The following is a 21,799-nucleotide window of genomic DNA, read 5'->3' on the forward strand; positions in this document are numbered from 1 at the left end:
TTGTTGTTTATATGTTCAAAAAAAATTTTACCCTATACCACAACAGATATAAACCATTGTGATAGACTCTATTTACAACAGATATAAATCGTTGTGGTAGATAATGTTAACTGTTGTTTTAAATTTTGACAATAATTATAAACCATTGTGGTATATAATTTTAATATGTTTTACAACAGATAAAATCATTGTCTTTTATCACTTTTCACAAAAAAAAATCCGCTGTGGTTACGTACTGTTTTACAATGTTTCTAACCGTTGTCTTTAATTGTTCATGTTATAGCATGATAATAACAAACAACTAATCTTTATTTAATATAAACAAACCATCAATACCAACCTAAATATTTACTACAATCAATCCATAAAAATGTTATCTTTAAATTTCAAAAATTAACTACACACATCAAAATGAGAAAATAATAGTTGTGTAATCGAAATCCAAAATATGTTAGCTAAAATATACAAAAAGAGTTGTACACTCATCAAACTTAGTAGTATCAAACCATAAATCACATGTTTTCCGGTTCACCAAATGGCTTCTTCGCATTAGCAAGGCAATCTAGAAACTAAACAAAGCTCACTCCTTGCACAAAAAATCCAAATCCTCATGAATTTCCCTTGAGTTACGTACTTGCAAGAGAAAAGTCAATTAATCGATACTTAAAACTTAAACCATTGATTTAATGCAAACAAAGTCAGTCAGAAAGAGAGAAAAATTAAATAAAACTTATCAAAGAAAAATATAAAATATAAGAGAAAAGAAAATTATAGTAACTGCATAAATTGTAACCAGAAAAAATGAGGAGGTTTCTTCTCTTCTCATCCAAAATTAGTATAGTGTCATTTTCTAAGTACTTAGGAAGGAAAATATCAAAATATAGTAGCATTTAATAGACATATAATCAGTAACAAAATTGTTAAACTATTCTTGGAACTCAAAAATCAATACCTTGATAGTTTTAGAGGAATTGGAAGAAATAATCAATCATGGCATTAGAAATCAACAAGAATAGTAAATCATCAAGATAGCCAATACCTTGTAGGTAACATAACATAGAGAACATTGGTTTGGTTAAGCAAACAAATATTACATACTTGTCCATGACTAGTTCTGTAGGAAGTATTTGGCATCTGGTATCCCACATTGTGTAAGAGGAAAACTAATGTAACTAGTAGCATTTATTGTCCAACACTGAGGAAAAAAGATGTGGTGTATAGCAAGCAACCAGGAGTAAAAACTCATCATCACAATATGGTATCAATCATTGTTCAAATCTCTTTCCATATTGGTTGGTATATTAAAATTTACTTACAAGAAGTTAGAAGAAAGCATAAATAAACTACATAAGAAGATGTCGTTAGAAGAAATACCACCTAATTATATGGTTTGACTATTCAAAGACAATCCTTTAACCGACACAATAGACATTTCAATTGAATTATTGCATTATGGGAGTGAAGTAATAATCCTTTAACATGACATACATAATAGGTCTTTATAATAAATATGTTAGCAGCAGCAAATAAACACAATATAAAAATGAGAAGTAATACAAGAAGATTCAATTTATGAAGAAGAATACAAGAAGACACAATAGGGCTTTATAACAATGCAATTTATCTTTCATCTCAAGTTAAACAAATTCTTAGTGCATAGCTCAAAATAGAAGTAATACAAGAAGAAATGAGAAGAACCACATAAAAGCAAATTCAGCAGGGAGACGCATGATAAGTAGTACACAAGACTTAAAATAAATAAATAAGCAAACAAAGACTCCTTAGCTGGTGCTGCCTACCTGCTATCATTTTTTGGAGAAATATATGTTTGTTTACCTACAAAATCAGAAAAATTTCTAAGGACCTAATTTAGGCTTCCAAATTTATTTAACAATCATTATCCAGCTTGCTTGAGTGTTTCCCTACCATCATCCATACACTAGTGTGGTACAACAACAACAATTAATACAATAGAGGTGAAGCTAATAATTTAACTATTTCAAATTCATGACTTGAATGGTTCCCATGTTTGTCGTATCAAAGCTGATTATTTGTGTGTAATCAATATACTTTACTAAATCAAAGATCTCCAATAAACATTGTTATAGAAGATAATTCGGTGAATGAATAAAAAAATCAATTATAAAGTCTAGAAATTTATACCTAGTAATGAATATAGTCTTGTACGCATTGCGCCCATTCGGATCGTACTTCATCAATTTCTTCACTAGAGTAAATTATTTTTATGAACTATTAACAAAACCAGATTATATTAGTAAAAAAATCAGTAATGAAGAAGAAAAATCAAATAAAGAAAATTATTTGAGAAAATTGAGAATATGTCAGAGAAAAGTGAATCCTTCTTGCTGGTAGCATTTCCTTCAATAATTTCTCTCATAAATTTCATCACATAAAACTCACATTGTTTCACATCAGGTTGACAAGGACCCTATATTAACAAAAAATTATCAACGAATAATGCACATATAACTATTTTTTAATTAATCACAAGTAGACATATGTGTGTATATATAATATAGAAACGTTTACGACTTCCCACGTAGGCTTCTTTTTCCCTTTCCTTTCCTTATTCGAATTGAACAATTTCAAGCTCTTTTGTACAACAAGATTTGACATATGAGTAATAAATTAAATACTTAATTAAAAAAATATACTCACATATCCACTGGATATTTCCAATCATCATGACGATTGCGATGATTAAGTGAATCGAGCAAATAAATCACCTCCGCATAAGGGTCGATGACAGTCAAAATCCAATGACATCTATGCACAAAACAGATAGTCAATGCATAAATTTCATAAAATTGTCAAAAAATATCTATTAAAAATAAAATTGTAATATTTATGAGAATCCCAAGATACACATCCTGCTTTACGAAACACTCTTCGATGTGAGCATGCAAGATCTTGCCTTGGCTTAGTGCACCTAAACTAGCACAAGCTGTGAGCAAGCTGACTACCGTGAACTTATCAGGTTGCAAGCCAGATGCTTGTAACTTTGAAAATAACTGCAATGCTTCCTTAAGTCTACCTCCATGTATATATCCGGTGATCATTGAGTTAAATGAGATGATATTAGAAGCATTCATTTTCTCAAATAAGGATCGAGCTATGTCGATATCGCCAATATTACAGTACCCATCGATGATGGCATTCCATGCTGGTGCAATCTTGTTGTTCATTGAGTTGAAGATTTGACGAGCAGACTTGATGCTTCCACCTTTTGCATACATATTGATTAGTGCAATAGCAAGATTGCTGCTCACACCAATTCTCTTGTCGATGACAATCTGATGAAGCCATTTGCCCAATTTTAGATCCCGCAACTGTGTGCATGCGGATAAGATTGCAACCATTGCAACGGTATCTGGCTCGACATTCTCAGACATCATCTCTTTAAACACCCCAATGACTTCTGAAGCCCTTCCATCTTTAGCATGGTCGGCTATCAAACTCGTCCAAGAAACTGCATTTCTCACAGGTATTTCATTGAACAGCTTCTGAGCATCATCCACGAATTGAGATTTCACAAGTCCCCCCATTATCGTCATCCAGGATACAACATCTTTCATGTTGATCAATCTAAACACTGTCACGGCATCGTCAATGCAGTCAAGTTGTACATACATATACATCAAAGAATTCACTACAAACGCGTCGCAATTAGGAAAATGCTTGACAAACAGAGCATGCACCATTTGCCCTTCCAAGGCCGAGCCTGCAAGGCCGCAGGACTTGAACATGAATTGAAATGTGTAAGCGTCGTGCACCGTGCTCTTCTGACGCATTTTATGGAACAAATTGAGGGACTCTCGGGGAAAATGATGGAAAGGTGGAGGGATCTAGAATTCAGGAGAAGAAGCCGAGAGCATAGGAGTGCGGGGTAGAGGAGACTTCTGTGAGGCATTCCAGCGAACAAGTGGTGGACGGGGAGTGGGAGAGCGATCTGGTGATGAGAAGCTGGGCATGGAGCTATGCAACGTACTTTTGCCATGAAAGAACAAGAATCTACTCCAGATAAGAACAAGGTTTCAGAAACCAGAACAAATATGTTGTAGTCCCTCCAGAATCACAAGCAACAGACACATTGTTGCAACCTTCTTGAAGAACTTCCCTTTCCTGATCAAGCGTAATCAAGAATCATTAGGATCAAAAATACTCAATGACATTCTTGATCATGTTATACCCATTTCAGAGAGAGTGTAATCGCTCACCGGCTTGCTGTTGAGAGGGGATCGTCCATTAGCAATAGCCTTTGCGTTCTTTACGCCGCGAGGGGAAGGGAAACGCTATGGTGTCGGAGGATTTGCTCTGACGTCCTTCGGAAATGTTGATTTCTCGATCAAAATTTTCAGTTTGTTGCATAATTATTTATGATGATGAGGAGAAAAATGATGAAGAAAAGAAAATTAGAGTTTTGGTGTGTGATTAATTTGGGATCAGAAGCTTGCTATCTTGTTGAGGGCTTTCAGCTACATTGTTGACCTCCTTCTTCTCGGCCTCTTCTCCGATGGGAGTCTTACTTTCGACCGCCATTCTCTTGAGCTCGTGGTAGAACTCGAAGATCTGGCTCAATAGGTCCTTCCCGGAGAACAAATTCCTGGCCGACATCGTGCTCTTTAGACGAGGTGGTAGCTTCTCCAGCTTCGGTTCCTTCCTCTCCTCTTCTACCTTTTTCCTGGCGCTCGACTTGATCATCTCTTTCACGGCGTTCCACATCTTTGTCGGGCAGGGGAGATGAGAGGGCGTTGATTGGTTCGGGTCTTGGTTCTCAAGATCCTCTTTGAAATCCTTCGAGGCCTTTGGCTTGAGTGGAGGCGTCGGGGGGAGTGGAGTAGCGACGAGGCCTCCTCTTCTCTTCAGCTTGTTCTCATCTCTAAATCACCACAATCAAGAAGGAAAATTACACCGTCGTGGAGAGGAGAGCACACCATCGTGGAGGAAGATCCAGCGGAGGCGACACCCCTTTCCTGTCGCGCGGTTGACAGGATGGTGTGAAGAGATTGTATGAGGAGAGAGAAAGAAAAATGGCTTAGGGTTCAGGAACGCGAAGGGGAAAACAAGGCGCCAAAAGATTTACAGAGAGGGGGCAAAGCAAAATTGCGAGAGGGAAAATGATGAAATGAATTAAGTCAAAGACAATGATTTTATGAAAACTATTGTCGTAGCCCCTAAAAAAGTACTTAAAGACAACGATTTTAGATAACCATTGTAAAATGCATTGTTGATTTAAAAAAAGTTGCTCAACGACAACGTTTTTCATAAAACTATTGTCTTTTATATTTTATGGGAGCTCAAATACAATGATTTTATCTAAAACCATTGTCTTTTACCAAATTTACAATAATTTCATCTAAAATCGTTGTCTTTGTAGTGTTGTCGTTTAACATTTTTGTTGTAGTGTCTTTTTAGAAAAAGTTAGCTTTCCAAACTTGTTATAAATTTTAAATACCTCTTTCAAAATGAGTAGTATTTTTTTATAATTTGGTTCATTTATCTACGTATTTTTTTATGAATATCAAAGGAGGAGGGTTTAGGGTTTAAGTAAGAAAATAAAAAAACTTAACCATAAAATGATACAGAGAACAAAAATTTACATGTTTATCTTTATTCTCTTAAAGTCGTTTTGTTTTGCATATTGTTTCCTAATTTTAACCCAAGTTATCATTGCATCAAAAAGGAAAAGATTATTAGTATAATTTACACTAACGATCTAGCTCAAGTTTTGATGAATAATAAGTGAATTAAGTTAAGTGTTATTGTGGTCTAATTATTTTACCAAATGAGTAGGAATTGACAGGTTTAGAGGAACTGATACCAAGATGAAACTCAACTAGGTCTGAGGACCCGATAGTTGATATGAAGCCCAAATAGGTCAAAGGTGTAATGCCCCAAATTTCCTCAATTAGAGTATGAAAAGTAATTTAAAAATATTTAAAAATATTTAAAAATATTTAAAAATGCTATAGAAATATTCTAGGGATTTTTAGAAATTTTTAGAGTATTTTTATGTAATTTTTGGAGGTCGTTTGGTATTTTTACTAAACGAAGAAAGTTTCGACAAAAAAATGTCCAACCGAGAATTGAACCCATGAACTTTGACTCAGTCAAAACCCAGCTGACCAGGTGTGGAAACAGATTTTTCTATTTAGAAAATGTAGCGAATTTATTTAAGATAGTTAACAGAATATTGGATTATAAAAGGGATAAGTTGATCTTGGATTTATCTGTTTAGAAAAGGTAGCGAATTTATTTAAGATAGTTAACAGAATATTATAAAAGGGATAAGTTGATGTTGGATTTGTCTATTTAGAAAAAGTAGCGAATTTATTTAAGATAATTAACAGAATATTGGATTATAAAAGGGATAAGTTGATGTTGGATTTGTCTGTTTAGAAAAGATAGCGAATTTATTTAAGGAGTTAACAAAAATATTAAATTATAAAAAGGGATAAGTTGATGCTATGTTTTCCCGTGACTTAAACCATTCTCTCCTTCTCTTCTGCGAACGATGGCAGAGCTCGGGCAGAAAATGAAAGGGAGTTAGGGCATCATCTCCGGCGGCCGGCCAAGGTCCTAGAAGCCCTTTTTGTTCGGTTGTGAGTCCAAGAAGCAAAGTAAGTGCTTCTCACCTGCATTAGGAGTAGTTTCGAACCTTTATTCTTCTTGAATTCGAAGCATGAGAAGCGTTTATAGTGCAGATTTTTAATTAAGCCTACAGTGCAGATTTTAATTAAGTTTATAGTGCAAATTTTTATGTAGGCTTATAGTGTAGATTTTAATTAAGCTCGTAGTGCAAATTTTAATTAAGCCTATAGTGCAGATTTTAATTAAGCTTATAGGTGCAGATTTTAATTAAGCCTATAGTGCAGATTTTAATTAAGTTTATAGGTGCAGATTTTTACTTAAGCTTATAGTGCAGATTTTAATTAAGCTTATAGTGCAGATTTTAATTAAGCTCATAGAGCAGATTTTAATTAAGCTTATAGTGCAGATTTTAATTAAGCCTATAGTGTAGATTTTAATTAAGCTCATAGTGCAGATTTTTATTTAGGCTTATAGTGTAGATTTTTAATTAAGCCTATAGTGCAGATTTTAATTAAGCTTATAGTGCAGATTTTTATTTAACCTTATAGTACAGATTTTAATTAAGCCTATAGTGCAGATTTTAATTAAACTTATAAGTGCAGATTTTTATGTAAGCTTATAATACAGATTTTAATTAAGCTTGTAGTGCAGATTTCTTAGAGCTTAAAATGCAGATTTCTTTAGAGCAGATTTTTTAAAGCTTGTAGTGCAGATTTCTTAAGAGCTTATGGTACAGATTTTTTTAAAGTTTATAGAGCAGATTTTTTGTGGAACTTGTAGTGCATATTTTTGGTGGAATTTATAGTGCAGATTTTTGGTGGAACTTGTAGTGCAGATTTTTGGTGGAACTTATAGTGCAGTTTTTAAAGAAAAAGATTATAATGTAGTTTGATTAAGTATTATAGTGCAAAATTTATGTTTGCATAGTATGCAGAAATAGTGTAGTATAGAATGCAGAATCTTGATTAGTATAATATGCAGAATTTTAATTAGCATAGTATGCAGATTTTTGTTTATGCATTTCAAAGTTAGAATTTGTTTAAACATTTCAGTTTCTTTTTAAAGAAGCATTCTTTTATTAGAGGTATTAACAAGTATAAGAAAGATAAAGAAAAGAAAGAAAAAGGCCAAGGCTTTAAGTAGATCCCAAAGTCAAGACTTTAGGGATTTTGGCACACAAAGTGCTTGTTAAAATGCCGAAGCATTTAAAGAAGAAGTAATTAAGATAATAAGATATTTTACTTTGAAGAGGCTAGTACCCGACTTCCGAGGTTGTCGTTAAACAAATCCAGGTGTCCAATTCCGAGGTCTTGGCCCTGGTAGACCGAGGTCTGCTCTTTTAGGATTGGTGACTCGCTACCCCAACTTATTAGGGAACGCGCATAAGATGGTACTATGCCTGGGCCCAAGAGAAGTTGATTACTATTTTGAAGTATTATAAGTATAAGTTTTTGAACAAGTAAAGTAAGTTTTACATAAGTATAAAAGTATTAAAGAAGAAGTTTTTAAACAAGTGAAATAAAAGAATAAGTTTAGAACAAAAGAAATAAGTTTCATTTTGTTTTAAAAGAAGCAAGTTGAGTTTTCTTTTATGCTAGCATGTTATTTAGATTAGCTTATTGTTCTTTGCTATTTTCTGAGCATGAGTAGCTTTACATGTTTAGCATTTCAGCCTGTTTGATTCCTTTATTATTAGATGAGCATGAGTAGTCTTCAGTAAGTAATCAGTTAAATCATGTTATAGATATATGTACATGCATATCGAGATTTTGAATCGGTCTAATATAGGTCCATTTTGGATCTCTAAACACTACAAAAAAAACTGCAAACGACAACGGATATTATCCGTTGTCGTAGGGTCAAAAAACCGTTGTAACTGAGGGTGTTGTAGAATGTATTGCCCTACGACAACGGTTTTAAATCCGTTGTCTTTGTAGACATTTGACAACGGTTTTTATCCGTTGTTGTTTATATGCTCAAAATTTGTTTACGAAGGATACGACAACGTTTTAAAACCGTTGTGGTAGATAATTTCAACAACAGAAATAAACCGTTGTGGTAGACTCTTTTTACAACAGATTAATTTTAAAACTGTTGTGGTAGATAATTTTAATATGTTTTACAATAGATAAAATCATTGTCTTTTATTACTTTTTATAAAAAAAAATCCGTTGTGGTTATGTACTTTTTACAATATTTCTAACCGTTGTCTTTAATGTTCATGTTGTAACATGATAATAACAAACAACCAATCTTTATTTAAGATAAACAAACCACCAATGCAAAACTAAATATTTACTACATTCAATCCATGAAAATGTTATCTTCAAATTTCAAAAATTAACTACACAAGAAAATTAACAAACAACCAAGCTTTAAGCTTCTACTTCCATTTCAAGGGGGCATCTTTATGATCCAGAATTCTCTTCTTCTTCTCTTTAATGAATTGCAGGAACTTCTTGCAGTCCATTTGATACTATACAAGAACAACTTGAAACCTGCATATCCATGAAATGTATGTGTTTGAGAGGTTTTGAATACTACAAGATTCATTAGAAAGAAAATTACACACTAAGGAAGAAACATAGGGTCAAATTTTTACCTTATACAGATGTGAGAAGGCACACTTGAACAAATAGCCAATTCACTTCTTGGAACAGAACAATAGGAATCTCTGTCACATAGATGCAAAATATGCTTAAAACCTGTAGACTTTTAACACTATCAAGTGCAAACTAAATGGATGAAGAAAAGGCATGTAAATGTAACAAAATCCAGCAAATTTGTAAGTGTATTTAAAGGAAAGAACTGTCATATATCTACAAATGAAAATTTGAAAGAACTTCCAGAGTCAAATATAGAGCAGAATAAGACTAAGGGGCCTAGCTATTATAATAGTGGATCTCCCCAACATGAGAACATCCAGAGCCTCTTGAACAACCTTTTCGGCCTCAAAATCAAGTCCACTTGTGACCTCATCCAGTAGAAGAATAGAAGGATTTGAAAGCACAACACGAGCTATTGAGATTTTTATTTTCTGTTCTTCAGTCAATGTTAAACCAGTCCTACCAACCTATATTGCATCATGTTCAATAAGTGTAATGCAAAATAGAATATCAAATGAGACTCAACCCAAAATTAAACATGATCAAAAGACAAGCTCAAAATTAAACATGTGCAAGATCAACCTGAGTTTCGTATCTCATTTCAAGAGAAGTTATGAAATCATGTGCATGAATTGTTTTAGCAACTTCTTCAATCTGATCAAATATAGCAGATCTTCCATAAGCTATATTATCCTTGATGCTCAAACTTAACAAAGTTGGTTCCTGGGTAACTAGTCCAATTTGGCTTCTCAACCATTCCAACTTCAGATGTTTTATATCTCCCCATCCAATAGAACTTCACCTGCATCAAGAAATCAAGACGAAACTGTCAAGCATCAATGAAACGTACATTAGTGTATGATAGGAAAACATAGTCAAACAAGACAAACCTAAGGTAAGATCATAGAAACGCTCCATAAGAGGAATTATACTACTTTTTCTAGAATCATTCCTACCAACAAGGGCCACAGTTTTTCTAGCAGGTACATTTTGGTAAAAGCCACTCAGTATGAGAATTTCTGGACGTGAAAGATAGTTGAAGTAAACATTCCTGAACTCAATATTTCCTTGCATTGTAACTAAGGTACTTCCATCCTGATTAAGAGAAGAATTTGAACAGCTTATCATCTCAAAAAGTTTGTAAGCATCAATTCTCCCTTGCTCAAATGAATAGAAATTGATAGCCGCTTGATTAAGTCCACTGAAAATGTCAGACTTAATGAGAACAAAAGATATCCTAGAGAGAAAATGAACAGATATACTAGAGATGAATGTATGTTTCATAACAAAGCTTACTTACATGCTACTTAAAATTACAACAAACAAAGCTGTAATAATTTCTCCACCATTAGCCTTTCCATTCGAAATCAGGAACCTCCCAACCCAAAGTTGTAAAGCACAAGAACATATAGCAAGACCATATGTGAAGTCAAGACCAAGGCCTTGCACTAGACTAATCGGTATTCCATACCTTAGTGTAGCTTGAAGTGAGGTTGCATAAGAATACATAGCAAGAGTATCATTTGTAAAGGCATACAATGTTCTAATGTATGAAATCACTTGCAAAATCAAAAAGTGTGTAAAAAGAACCAAATTGTACGGCTGAACTACAAAATAGAGATCGTTGTTCACCATTGAAATTATATTGCTATAAATAGGACAAAGCACTGTCAGATTGATAATTTTAAAGATAAATCAACAAACTTTTTCAAATCAGTTTAGGTTTTAGTTTAAATAGCATAAAAAAGAATGAGTATGAATGTGCCCCTCATCCATAAACTAGGAACACTTCACAAGAGAGTTAGCAAGAGGTATCCGCTGAGCAAATAAAAGATGAACAACATCAAAGTGTAGCTCATCTATAATGCACATATTTATGGATAATCAAATGCAACATTAGAAGGGCCTAAGATTCCATGAAACATGGAATGATCTCAAAGAAAAACTCTCTGAAACCAAAAAAAATCATATTGCATGGCTATGACTCGAAACGCTTCCACAAGGTACAACCATATAAGGAAGGTGATCTTAAGAGCCATGCTTCAGAAACTGGAAAATAAGAGCGTAGTCATTGACCAAATTGTTGGGCTCAACCATGCACAAATGGAGTAACAACAATATAATACGTAAACAGACAACTTGTTCCAACCAAAATCAAGTCTAATAGCATTAAGTACAGCCACTAAAAAGCCTATTTTATTACCATCAAACATGTTCATGCTGCTTGCTAATGTCAACTGAAGCAAAGAATTCACAGCCATATGCAAAGCAAGAAAAAAGAAATATATATTAACTTAATACCTGTAATACGAACAAGTGTTTCCCTCCTAGACAAATCTGTAACATGCTGCAAGCCCAAAACAAGTGAGAAAAATCAAAGCTTTAATTCCCCTTCTAAACCAACAGATCAGAAAGTGGACTTATTTGACTCATAATAAAAGTATCATTAAAACAACTGGTGCTAAGGCTTCCTTCTGGTGTAGTCTGATCACTTTAACGCATATAAGTTTGAGTTATGACATAGAAATCCTTTTTCATACGTTTGTGTTGCTACTCCTATAGGCCTTCAAGTTAAAAGTAAGTCTTCTTTTTCCACATCTATTTAGGTCAACTTGATCACTTTAACGCATATAAGTTTGAGTTATGACATAGAAATCCTTTTTCATGTGTTTGTGTTGCTACTCCTATAGGCCTTCAAGTTAAAAGTAAGTCTTCTTTTTCCACATCTATTTAGATCAACTGAATTTGGACATTGCATGATACTGTTATTTCCACATAGTATATCTTGTATTTTTAATGATTGATCTTTATTGCTAGCTTGAAACTTTGTCCGATGTGTTTGTGGTTGTAAATAGAAGTCAGGCATAGAGCAAATTGCTCATACTCGACCAGAGTAACATCAACATTGGTTCTAGGATGAGTTAATTTGAAATATAAAAGAGTTTTTAACTTTAAAATCTTGAAAATAAGCTAATTAATTTTTTTTTCAATAAAAATAAGGAGTTCCTACTTGGAATTGTAGGAAAGAAGGGAGAACCTCTTCTCTGTCTGTATCTGGACTCGCCTCCTCCTCGCCAGTGACGTGGCGGCTCTGTACGCCAACAGCTGCTGCTGTCGGTGTTTCCACCACCGCACCTGATCTTGCTGCTGCTCCTCCTCCTCCACTGCGCACACGCTGAGATCCGGAAGGCCGATGACAGCCCCCACAAATTGCTGCTCCCGGTGGCCGCCGCCGCCGGTGGGTTGAACCCGTGCCTACTGGAAACATAATATTTTCTAATGAAGGAATATTGAGAAAATACATAGACGGAGTCGATTTTGAAGCACACCTGGTGGGATTGGTAGGAAAAGATCGATGAGGAGGTGTTGGAGAAGGATTTGTGATCCTCTCTCGCCATTAACTGGATCATTTTCATAGAATAAAAGGGAAATTATTCGAGGTTGCAACACCATATTCTGTGCAAACTGACGAATAACTCACCTTGGTGGTAGTGAGACGAGAGAGCAGTAACAACGAAGAGGAAGACGACGACGACGACAGCGAGAGACAGATCTAGCTTTGGCTGCGACAGGTCGAAGGGAGGATCCCATGGCTTGGGGCCGTGCTTCGAAAGGCTGTCGCAATGGCAGAGGAGGAAGTCGACTAGGGTTTTGAGCCACTTGCCGATCTCGCGCAAATGCTCCATTTGGTGTTATGGCGTGAAGAGATAGTCGAGGAGAGGAAAGAAAAATGGCTTAGGGTTTGGAAACGCTAAGGGGAAAACACGGCGCGAAAAGGTTTTTGCAGAGAGGGAAAGAAAAATTGCGAGGGGAAATGACGAAACAAATAAAGCCAAAGACAACGGTTTTATCAAAACTGTTGTTGTAACCCCTAAAAACGCGAATAAAGACAACGGTTTATAAAACCGATGTAAAAAGTGTTGTCGTTTTAAAAATAAGTCGCTAAAAGACAACAGTTTTCACAAAACCGTTGTCTTTTATATTTAATGGGGAGTTCAAAGACAACGGTTTTGGCAAAAACCGTTGTCTTTGAGCAAATACGCAACGCTTTCTCTTAAAACTGTTGCCGTAGGGGTGTTGTCGTTTGCAGTTTTTGTTGTAGTGAAACTAAGACTTTGACTAGTTCCTATGTCACGCCCCGAGGGAGTCTCTGTCCGAAGAAATTTCTGCAGCACCTCCCCTGTTTGGGTGACAATCTGAAGCACTTCTACAGGCATAATATACCTCAGCCACATGCGGCTGGAATCATAACAATAAAAGAAAACAAACACTACGCAGTTAATATCAAATTCAGCCTCTGGCTGACACAACCACGCAGTTAAAAGTAAAGCAGCCCACTCGGCTGTACCAAAACCAAAACACAACAAAAACTGACAGAAACTAAATACAACCAAACACAAAACTGCTAGCCGGCTAGGCTTACACAACCAACAACATAACACCCGGAAACAAAATCAGAACACAAATCAAAATACAGAAATTTCATATACCAAGATAAAACAACAAAAAGGCAGCGATATGTCTTCTGATGTGACGCGGGGACCAGCAGACAGGATGCTCCAAGCGACACCATAAATAACCTGGTACCTGAAAAGATAGTGTCCACGGGGGTGAGTTCAACAACTCAATGAATACCAATAGACATGCCTAGTAAGATATATCTAACGATAATAAATATTCCGAATAATATATAGGAAATATACAAAACTGAAAAGTAACCAAGGAAGTTGTACTCACCAGAACTCCTATCCTGAACTAAAGGGTCATCAAACCGATACGCAGTATGTATGCATGTCAAACAAATGCATCCACCAAAATGCAGCATATAAGTGCAGCAAACACAAACAAATAAAGGCAATCAATGCATGTGATGACCGTGCACTCTAACATCACTGCTCCTGAGCGTGGCCGAGTGGCGGAATCCGGAGTACTCTGTCTTGTGACCCCAAATCATAAATGGGGAGCTAAATGCTCTCATCTCCCGAGACACGATGACGGGAGGACATCCTTGCCGGCTACCACTAAGTCACCCGACCAACGGAGCCAAACGAGTCCACCATCTGCGGCTACCACTGCTACACTAAATGCAGAGAGCAGGCCGCCGGCTACCACTGAGTCATATTACCACGGAGAACAATGAGAACCGCCACACACGCATGATATACCACTAAACCATGAGTGGGGTGTGTGCGGTACATGTAACTGGCGATATGCTCAACATCACACAACATGCAATCATGATGCATGTCACTATGCATAACAAAAACTGATCAACATAACCATATCCATATATAAAAAAAAATGGGTACTGTAAAAGCGATGGTCACATACCAAAATCTAGAGTACACAGGTCAGATAGAATATCAAAAACCTATGTCCTGAACATAATAAGTATGGAATATCCTGATCAGCATAGAAAAATCCATATATACATAATATGGGTACCACAGTATCAGTAGGTCAAATCCACGGATTTAGGGTATACAGGTCCTCTTTGGTATAACAACCTAGATCCTAAACATATCCCTCTTCCATAGCATATGTACCAACAATATGCACAGATCAAAGCCACAAGGTTTAGGTACACGAATCATATATGATATACCAATAGAAATACACAATCCAGGCATGGCATAAAAACCTAAGTATCAGATAATTTGGATACACATGCCAGAAACAAAAATCCAGAATCTAATCCTAACCTCAGTAAAGCATGGTATGTCACTCTAGAAACTAAGATACTCATGGCAATAAGATACTCATGGCAACAAATCACGAGATATAAGCACGGACACATCACAGGCGACAAACCTAACATGCTATGGATATCAAACAGTGACATACCAAAGGCAAACATGTTCATTGCTTGTAGTTATAAAATACTATGCATATCCAATGACAATATCATAAAAGATAAGTCAAGAGGTACCCGCCTCAAATGTAGATCGTGTGTCCTCTAACCAGAACTCTAGTCTCAAATCAGAACCTGAAATAAATATACAATCAATCACTTAGGTTTATCGTAGATCAGATAATGCAAGCCAAAACCTCAATAAATCCAATCTAACAATCTCATCATTTTCTTCCAAAAATCCACCCAACACTTGATAATCATTTTCTGTTAATATAATCCACCTTAACAATTCCTCAAGTAAATGATTACCAATGAATCTAAATCTGTAACTAAACTACAATCATACAGCAACAGATTTGCTGAAACCCTAATCCTCAGTACAAAACTCACCTCAACAGATGAATTGTGGTTGATCCACAATTGAAGAGCTGCAACTGTATGCTGGACAAGAACACCTCAGCGCGAAAACCACCTTGCTGGATTCTCCCCTTCTGGTCAAAAATCAACCATAAGATCACGAATGGAGATCACGGATCATATCAAGGAATGAAAATCACTAGTCCAACCATAACCTAATTCCAACCAAATCTATTCATCTTACCTTTTCAATCGTCAGTGCTGATCACAGACCCAGCGAAGGAGAACCAATCTCACCTACTGCCTCCCAACCAAAATGCCCAGATCAACACTACACCGAAAAGATTGAGGAGGAGATCGAAGAATCAGTAACAGGTCTACGCCGGTGAGGAAATGAAACATGAATCCAGTGGAGAGGGGAAATTGATGTACCTCCCTGATGGCAACCACCTCTACCCTCTTCAAATCCGTGAGTGAGAGGGAGAGTTTGCCCTAATTACATCCAGCGACTCCTCCCTACCAGCGACGACAACACCCAACAGCAGTTGCTTTCGCAACAATAGAGTGGAGGAAGGAGTGGTGTCTCACTCGCTAGCCGGCAATGTCAGCGACAGGGCTCGGACAGCCGGCGTCGGCTGCGATGACTGTGGCGTCGGGAGTGGGCCGTCGACGCTAGGGTAGAGGGAAGTCTCGGCTGCCTCTTGCTCAGGTGTCTGCGGCGTCGAGAAGGAGAGAAGGAGACGGGGCCGAGTAGAGAGGCTAGGGCACGGAAGCAGGGGAAGTGGATCGGCTCGGCGCCAGCACCTAGGGCAGAATCGGTGAGAAGAGGGGAGACTTCCCTTGGCCACGGCATGTACTCGAGGGAGAAGGAAACCGCCTTTGCGGTTAGGGCAGATTGGCCACGAGGGGGGGGGGGGGGGGAGAAGGCGCGGGGAAGAAGACTCGGGCACAAACAAACGGCATTCGACTGAGGAAAAAGGAAAAATAGAAATAAAAGAAAAAGAGAATAAGAAAGGAAAAGAAAAATAACTTTTCCTCGCTTAAATGGGGTAGCTTAAACAGGCTTTCCCCGGGGTCCAGTTTTCATCCCCGTAAACTCGTCCATACGAGCTCCGAAAAATTCCAGAAAAATTTCTAAAAATTCCGGAAGATTCCCTTGTCATTATTCGCCATTTTCCCGGTATTTTACATCCTAATCCTAAAAGGATAGAACTAATTAATACTCCTTATTATGATTGTACTAAAACTCATTTTGTAGGTTAGATATTGTCGTATTAGACTAACCTAACTTGCATGACAAAAGGAGCAAAAAAGGGTCTCTAGTGAACAGTACTCGATGTGCCTTCAAGTATTGGAAGGTACCTTCGTACTGTTCATTGCAGGCGCCTTCGGGTCTATGGAAAGCGCCTTCCGCAGGATAAAATTCTGACTTCATCGCAGAAAATGATCAGACTATTCGGGATCAGATTTCTTAGGTTAGAGGCGCCTTCAAGGCTATGTAAGGCGTCTTCCATACCCTTTAAAAAAGTATCTCAATGAGCACTCAAGACAAAACTTCGATATAAGCTTCTACACATTTGTTCAACTTTCTGACTACTCCGGCTTGCTGCTGCTACCCTGCTACAACTCTGCTACACCCGACTACCATTAAGAAGCCATCCAAACAGCGAGCTCGAGCTAACCATCTACAAGAGTGTTTGGTAGTGATAATTTAATTACCGTACTTAATTTTTTACAAATAGAAAGTGTAGCTTGTTACACTCTTCCCATTCTCGTGTACTCAATTCTCTCTTCCGGTGGTCCCGGAGGAGATTTTTAGTGGACTATCTATCGATAGGTCTGCGAGACCTGTGTCTTGGAGTAGGAGTCGATGAAAACTCCGAACCAAGTAAAACTGAATCTGTCTTTTTACTTGCTTTTAATTTTTCATGTTTTTTCACTGTGTATATTTTGATTTCAAAATGAAAATAAAAGTTTTTAAAACCACGTTATTCACCACTCCCCTTCTCTCACATACATCTCGATCCAACAAGACATACTTTTCTAGTCATATAACTATCCAATTTTAATTCTTATCCAAAAGATCATTCCTTTCTTATGCATGTGGTTAATATAAGATGTTGTTTTGTTGATATCCTAACATGATCAATTATATGATAAGTCTAATTAGCCCTAGGGTAATGATGCAATAGTTAGGCCAACCAGCGAATAATCAAGAAATCTAAAATTCGAATCTCAGCTACATCGCACTGCAAGGTATTTTCCCTCCAGTGAGAAATGAGCCTAAGAAAGCTAGCCGTTTGGATAGGTATTCATGAGTACTTCCCGATTTATCCTAGTGGCCGGTGAAAAATTTTCGTGGAGCTGGACTAGTCATCCTAGGATTAATCGGTTCGAAAAGCTAAATACCTAATGTCAACTAAAAAATGATGTGATTTAATTGATCAAATGGTCATCAATGAAACTAACCTCCTTTATATAACAAATCAAACATCAAATGCATGAAATATCTCAATATTTGTAAACACTTGACATACATGACAGGCAAATAAAACTATGAATATCTAAAAAATTAATATTATATGTTTTCCAATACTCACCTCAATTAAAAGGCGTTTGTTATGAGCGTTGGCGAAGCAACGATGGTGGCACTGGCAATAATAGCTTGCGACAACAGCAACGTGCGATGATAGTGACGTGGGCGGCAATGACAATAACATACGACAGAGGATTTTGAGTGCAAAATTAGAGTTAGGGAAAGAATAAGAAAGGGATTAGGGGTAGAAGAAGAAAACACGGGAAAGAGAAAAAAAAAAAGGTTTGGCTCGAGAAAGAGAAAAAATGTTCAACGTGTTGGTTTTAATTGAACTTTTTGTAAAAAAAAATGTCCAAAAAGTTTTACAATTTATAACTAGGCCCTCTTAATTTTTTTTCCAAATTCCAAGGGGTGTGATGGCACCCCCACCCAACCCCCACATAGTTATGCCCCTAGCTATAACATGTAATAGCTACCAACTAGCTATTACAACGTATAATAGCTACCACAATTTTATTGTAGTACCTACTTAGTAGATCTTATAATTATGTAGCATCTACTTAATCATTTGTTTTAAAGTGATTTTGATCCATTTAAAATAATTTTAATAAAATTTAAATAATTTTGATAAAGTTGGTAAAGAGTATTTAAATATAATAGTATTTAAAATTTAGAATTTAATATTTAAAATTTTAGAGTTTTGGATTTAGGGTTTATCTATAATTATGTAGTAGCTATTTAGTAGCTTCTAAAATTATTTTAAAATAATTTTGATTAATTTAAATTGATTTTGATAAAATTTAAATAATTTTGACGAAATTGATATAAAATATTATGATATAATAGTATTAAGGTTTATGGTTGAAGATTTTAAATTTTAAATTTTAAATTTTAAAATTTAATTATTACTATGTAACAACTACTTAATAGCTTTTATAATTATATAATGATTATTTAGTAGCTTCTATAACTATTTAAAATGATTTTATTCTTGATAAAATTTAAGTAATGTTGACAATCTTTAATAAAGATTATTTTAACATAATAGTATTATATATATATATATATATATATATAGTAATTTTGATTAAATTAAATTAAATAAAATTAATTAATTATTTTTACACTATAATAGTTATTCGATAGTTGCTATATTATAATAGGTACAACAACGTTATATATATATATATATATTATATTATATTAAAAACGTTCATTTTGAAGATTTAATAAATCTAAAGGCGCCCATATTATTTTTGGGAAGGAGATGAATTGAACTTTCGTGAACAACAAATGTCACATTGATAGATCCTTTTTAAATTGGGTGCGTGATATCTTGAAATAGCTATCTCGGCTTTTGCATTTTCCCTCCTCTCGCTCGCTTGAGCATTCATTCGTTCATGGTGTCTATAAAGCCGCAGCCTCCAACTTTGCTCCAGAAGGCCATGACCTTGATCCAAGACTCCACTAGCCTCTCCCACCTCCTCCAGATCCTCCCGCTTCTCTCCAAGACCTCTCTCGACCGCCACCCCTTCGTCGCCGCCAAGTTCCTTCGCCGATGCTTCTCCCTCCCTTCCCCTGATTCCTTCTACATCGCCCGCTCCATCTTCGATCACGTTCCTGCGCCCGACGCCTTTCTCTGGAACACCTTCATCCGCTTTCACTTGCAGAGGGGGAACCACGCGGAGTCCCTCGGCTTACTCCGGAGAATGAGGCTCTGTGAAAGCGTAGCACTCGATACCTTCGGCCTTTCGTTGGCTCTCCAGGCGTGTGGTGGGTTGGGCTCTTTTACAATCGGTGAGACGCTGCACTCCCTCGTCGTTAAGCTGGGATTTGTGCTCGATGTGTTTGTCCAGACTGCTCTGGTCGATATGTATGGAAAAGTTGGCGCCGTCGTCCACGCGAGGAATGTGTTCGATGAAATGGACGTCCGAGATTTGGTTTCTTACAACGTCATGCTGGGGATGTATGTTGCCGGTAGCTATATTAATGAAGCCCGTAAACTGTTTGATGAAATGCCCATGAGAGACCTGGTCACCATGAATACCATGATACATGGCTATGCTAAGACCGGCGACCTTGTGGCTGCACAAGAGATCTTTGATGGAACTAGTGAGAGGGATTTATTGTCATGGAGCTCAATGATTTCCGGGTACGCGCAAAGCAGGCAGTCTAGCAATGCATTGAGGTTATTCCATGAGATGCAGCTTGCAAATGTGGTGCCGGATGAGGTGACAATGGGGAGCGTCCTGTCTGCTTGTGGGGACACAGGAGCATTAAGCATGGGCAGGGCAATGCACAGGCTTATTGACAAGAAGAGACTGAGTCTAGATCTAAGACTTGGGACTGCTCTAGTTGATATGTATGCCAAGTGTGGAGACATTGAGACTTCTCGAAACATTTTCAGTGAGTTGAATGAGAAGGATGTTATTACATGGAGTTCAATGATTTTAGGTCTTGCAAATCATGGACACGGAAAGGTCGCCATCGATCTATTTTCAGACATGATATCACAAGGAATTCAACCAAATGAGATAACTTTTGTTGGGGTTTTAAGCGCATGTGGACACATTGGTCTTGTGACTGAAGGTTGGGCTCATTTTAACTCTATGGAGGGTGTGTATTGTGTTTTGCCTAAGATTGAACACTACGGATGCATGGTTGACCTACTGGGAAGGGCAGGACAACTCGAGGAAGCCATAGGAGTCATAAAAGACATGCCATTCAAACCAGATGCTGTCATTTGGAGGGCACTTCTCAATGCATGTCGAATTCACAAAAATGTGGAACTAGCTGAAGAAGCTACCAAGAACCTTGTGCTTTTGGATCCATATGTGGATGGACATTATGTGCTTCTATCAAACATATATGCACAGGCCAATATGTGGGATGGCGTCAGTAGGATTAGAAAATTGCTGCGAAGCAAATGCATCAAAAGGATTCCTGGGAGCAGTTCGATCGAGGTTGACAACACAGTTTTTGAGTTTGTATCTGGTGATGCGTCTCACCCACAGTCTAAAGAAATTAATGAAATGGTTGATGAAATGATGAATAAGCTGAAAATGGCTGGTTACTGTCCCATTACATCCTTGGTTTTGCAAGACATCGATGAACCTTTGAAAGAGTCTTCACTGGCTCGGCACAGTGAGAAGCTAGCAATAGCATTTGGCCTTCTGAGCTTGCCGCCTAAGTCCACAATTCGAATATTTAAGAATCTCCGTGTGTGTGAAGATTGCCATTTGGCGATCAAGTTTGTTTCCTTGGTATATGATAGGCAATTGATTGTAAGGGACCGAAATAGATTCCACCATTTTTGGGGAGGGGAGTGCTCTTGCAAGGACTACTGGTGAAACTTTTTCAAGTTTTTAGGTTCTTCCAATGTACATTGTAATATGTACTATAATCCTTGTACCTTGGTAAAATAGAGTTCTTATCGAAATCCACTTGTCGACCAAACTACTAACTTTTTAGATTATGTAGTTGGCTAGGATGGTCTTAACTAAGAGTGTAAATTAATCGAATTGAGCCGAATATATAGAAGAATCTAAAGTTCAAATTTGGCTCGAAATAGGCATATTCGAGTCGGATCTCAATTCGAAGCTCGAAAAATTTTAAATTTTTAGTTCGAGTTCGGTTCGAATTAGGACTCGGGTTCGAATTTGACTTGAAAGATTTGAGCATATTCACGAACCTCAAATTATTGCTCGAAAATGGATACTCAAAAGGTTCAAAATTTATTTATTTAATATATATTTAACTTATATTAATAAAATATTAAGACTCGCGATAGCTCGTGAACTATCAGCAGTATAATTTGGGCTCGAATTAGGCTCG

The 21,799-nt window shown here is 36.7% G+C and overlaps 2 protein-coding genes across 2 annotated transcripts; one reads left to right on the forward strand and one right to left on the reverse strand.

Moving 5' to 3' along the window:
• Positions 1-2,427: 2,427 nt before the first annotated feature.
• On the reverse strand, positions 2,428-3,812 carry LOC122029020 (pentatricopeptide repeat-containing protein At2g29760, chloroplastic-like). The gene is made up of 3 exons (XM_042587983.1): positions 2,887-3,812; positions 2,680-2,787; positions 2,428-2,449 (listed from the first exon to the last, which is right to left on the reverse strand). Exons 1-3 carry the CDS (start codon positions 3,810-3,812, stop codon positions 2,428-2,430), a joined length of 1,056 nt encoding a protein of 351 aa, XP_042443917.1.
• Positions 3,813-19,229: 15,417 nt separating this feature from the next.
• On the forward strand, positions 19,230-21,375 carry LOC122028689 (pentatricopeptide repeat-containing protein At5g66520-like). The gene has a single exon (XM_042587535.1). It carries the CDS (start codon positions 19,366-19,368, stop codon positions 21,313-21,315), a length of 1,950 nt encoding a protein of 649 aa, XP_042443469.1. The 5' UTR covers positions 19,230-19,365; the 3' UTR covers positions 21,316-21,375.
• Positions 21,376-21,799: the final 424 nt, after the last annotated feature.

This window comes from Zingiber officinale, chromosome 10B, assembly GCF_018446385.1.
Source record: "Zingiber officinale cultivar Zhangliang chromosome 10B, Zo_v1.1, whole genome shotgun sequence".
NCBI classification, from domain to species: domain Eukaryota; kingdom Viridiplantae; phylum Streptophyta; class Magnoliopsida; order Zingiberales; family Zingiberaceae; genus Zingiber; species Zingiber officinale.